The 2,974-nt window shown below is 42.9% G+C and overlaps 1 protein-coding gene across 1 annotated transcript in view; it reads right to left on the bottom strand.

Moving 5' to 3' along the window:
• The window catches only part of nedd9 (neural precursor cell expressed, developmentally down-regulated 9), a 29,882-nt gene extending 27,579 nt beyond the window's left edge, over positions 1-2,303 (bottom strand). The window contains exon 1 of the mRNA XM_042076289.1: positions 2,055-2,303. Coding sequence (XP_041932223.1) covers positions 2,055-2,066 — 12 coding nt within the window. The 5' untranslated portion in view covers positions 2,067-2,303. The remainder of the gene's footprint in view (positions 1-2,054) is intronic.
• Positions 2,304-2,974: the final 671 nt, after the last annotated feature.

The raw sequence follows: 2,974 nt of genomic DNA, 5'->3' as shown, positions 1-2,974 counted from the left end.
GGGATTACGTAACAACTGATAGGCCAATAAGCCACACACACACACCCAGGAGTCAAGAACAGCCTCACTCATAGACAAGTTTTAAGAGTATGTGAGTGAGTGAATGAGTGTGTGTGTGTGTGTGTGTGTGTGTGTGTGTGTGTGTGTATGTGCCAGTATGTGAGCGAGTATGTGTGTGTGTGTGTGTGTGTGTGTGTGTGTGTGTGTGTGTGTGTGTGTGTGTGTGTGTGCCAATGTGAGAGTGAGTGTGTGTGTGTGATAGAAACCTGAGCAAGCAGCTTGACCTCTGACATGTCAGCAGACATTCCCTGACCCTGAACCCAAAAAAACCCACCTCCAACCTCCCACTATCTCACTGTCTTCCCAAGACACGCGAGAACAACAACAAACACAGTACGACACACACACCACATACACACACACACACACCCCCACACACACTTCCCTCGCCAGTGAGAAATGCCTTAATAACGCTCAGTCAGAGAAGAGACATGATACCACACCACATGATTTACATCTTTTCTGAGGTCAAGCCTGTCCTGAGAATCATACACACACAAACACACATGCACACACACACACAAACAGCATTCCAACAACACATGTGTGTGAAAGAGAGAGAGGAGAGAGCCTCTGACGCATTACTCGAGTCTTGAAATCTCTGCATTACTTTGGCTTCTCCATATAAGGTCTGATGACACACACACACACACACCTCGGCCAGAAGCACAAGCACACGCTAAGTTAATGCTGGGAAGAGTGGAACAAGCTTAAGCCGGTGCAACTCGATGCGGCACTGTACAAGGAATCCAAACAACCTGGATGGAACTAAACAGCAGCGAGTGGCTGAAGAGAGTCCTGCCAAGTGCCCTACATTCCACAGATAGAGTGTGAAGTGCACAAAAGCATTCCATTCAGGAGGAGCAAGAGATCCTCTCCAACCATAGTAGGAAGCAAATATTCCCATGATTCTCAATGGCTCACTGAGATGTTACTGAGAGAGGGGGGGGGGGGGGGCTTTTTAAAAAAATAAGAAGATGAGAGGCAACCACCCACTGCGTGTCTGAATTCCTCCCTCCCACCTACCTAAGCGTAGACACTTAGATAAGTGACAGGGCCTGCTCTTGTATCTCAACAAAGCCTAATGAGGAACATTATGATGTACAGTGGATCCAAACAATGGAATCACTTCAGTGAAGTCAATGGAGAGAACATGGATCCTGATAATAACAGTTAAAGTGGCAGTCACGGGAATCATGGCAAAGGCATGCACCACTGACTCATCCAAAGCCACTTGAGTTAAATGAGGCATAGGCTACCGCCTCTGTCTCCAACTACAATTTAAAATGAGAAACAACAACAACAAAAAAACATGAATGAACATAGGCATTTCCCACATAAGAGAAGCTGCTAGACAGAAAGAGCATTAAATGAATGCTGCATCTGATAAATAATGCCCACACATTCAAAAGGCCTTGTTCAAAGCTGTGTCAGGACATCGTGCAATTACACCATGCATTACAGATTGTGTGTAGGCTACACTAGGCTGTGTATTCCTAGTTGTATTTCCCTGATCCCGCTTTGGATCAGGCATGATACCGCTCTTCTGTCTGTAGGCTACTGAACGTGGTGAGAAAAGTTACAGCATCGCTGTCCCAGCATCACGTGAAAAGTTCATTTTTAACAAGTAACATCCAAGTAGGCTACTTATTATCACTTGAAAAGAACAGTGGATTCCTTACTTATTTCATTAGTAACCCCACAGCCTGTCCAACTAGCTCCTTAAACTAAGCAGTACTTGAATGATCTGAAATGTTTGAGAGAAAATGCAGATAGACAGTTCCGATACAAACAAACCCCTTTAAGAGGTGATACAAAGTTAAGGACACCAGCAACATTTTTCGTGATGAGGGTGATGAAGACACACGACTACACACACACACACACACAACACTTTACTACTCTGAGTAGACGTATTTTTGTAACTCTTCTGCTAGAAATAGAGTATTTACCAGTTTGACGGAAATAATCTTACGACATGTAAAGGCACTTACTTTGTGCTTCATTTTGGGCGCCTCGTTCCGTTCCGTTCTCTTCTCTTCTCTACTACCAAGGTAGTGTGCACAAATTCCGCCGCTCTTGTTAAAAGGAACTCATCTGAATGGACGTAGTCTATTCACGTTTGTATTTAAATCACCATTCTCAGCCCACGAATGTGCAAAACGCGTCTCTAGAGTTGCAGTTCACTTCTGAGTTAACGGATCCACAAACCTCCGGAGTAGATAAATTGTGGACGAGGTCCTCAGTCTGCACTGCAAAGCACTGCGCTACACAACGACCTGCTTGGTTCATTTACATAATCGGGATCCTATTGGTCCATTCGCCACGATTCCCTCCCGCTTACTAAAACACTAGCATATGACGTAATTTTTTATTGAGTGATTTAGAAACAGCCAGAGGCTAAATGTTCCAACTAAATGAAAACCTAATAATTATTTCACAGAAATTATGTAGATTTGTTTTTTGTGTCAGACATTTTTGTGGAAATAACAATACAAGTTCTGATAGTTTTTTTTTCCATAAATGAACACTCAGATATTCAATGTAGGCTACACAACTGTATGGATTATTTTATATTCCAAATACAAATTCCACATTAAAAAGGTGCCAGTGGCAATGAGTCCTTTTTTCATTTAGGGGAAATGGATACACACATATGCTACTATAGTTGCATGCATGCCATCTGAAAGTCAATCATGTCCCCACAGTGTGGGACCTCTTCCAGTCAGCAATACATCTTAAAGCAATATTAAACAAAGACCATGTCTGCCTAGGCCTGTTAATAACTCCTTCAAGTAGGGTTTCTACCAAAGATTCTAGAGTGCTACGCTCCGCTCTAGAATCTTTGGTTTCTACCAAGCAAAACAGTGTAAAGGTGGTTAATCAGTGAGTAACATATCTGTAAACTTTACAT

The sequence above is a fragment of the Alosa sapidissima genome, chromosome 21 (genome assembly GCF_018492685.1).
Source record: "Alosa sapidissima isolate fAloSap1 chromosome 21, fAloSap1.pri, whole genome shotgun sequence".
Classification (NCBI taxonomy): domain Eukaryota; kingdom Metazoa; phylum Chordata; class Actinopteri; order Clupeiformes; family Clupeidae; genus Alosa; species Alosa sapidissima.
Note: the sequence above shows the minus strand (reverse complement) of the source record. Positions and strands in the feature narration are given on the sequence as shown.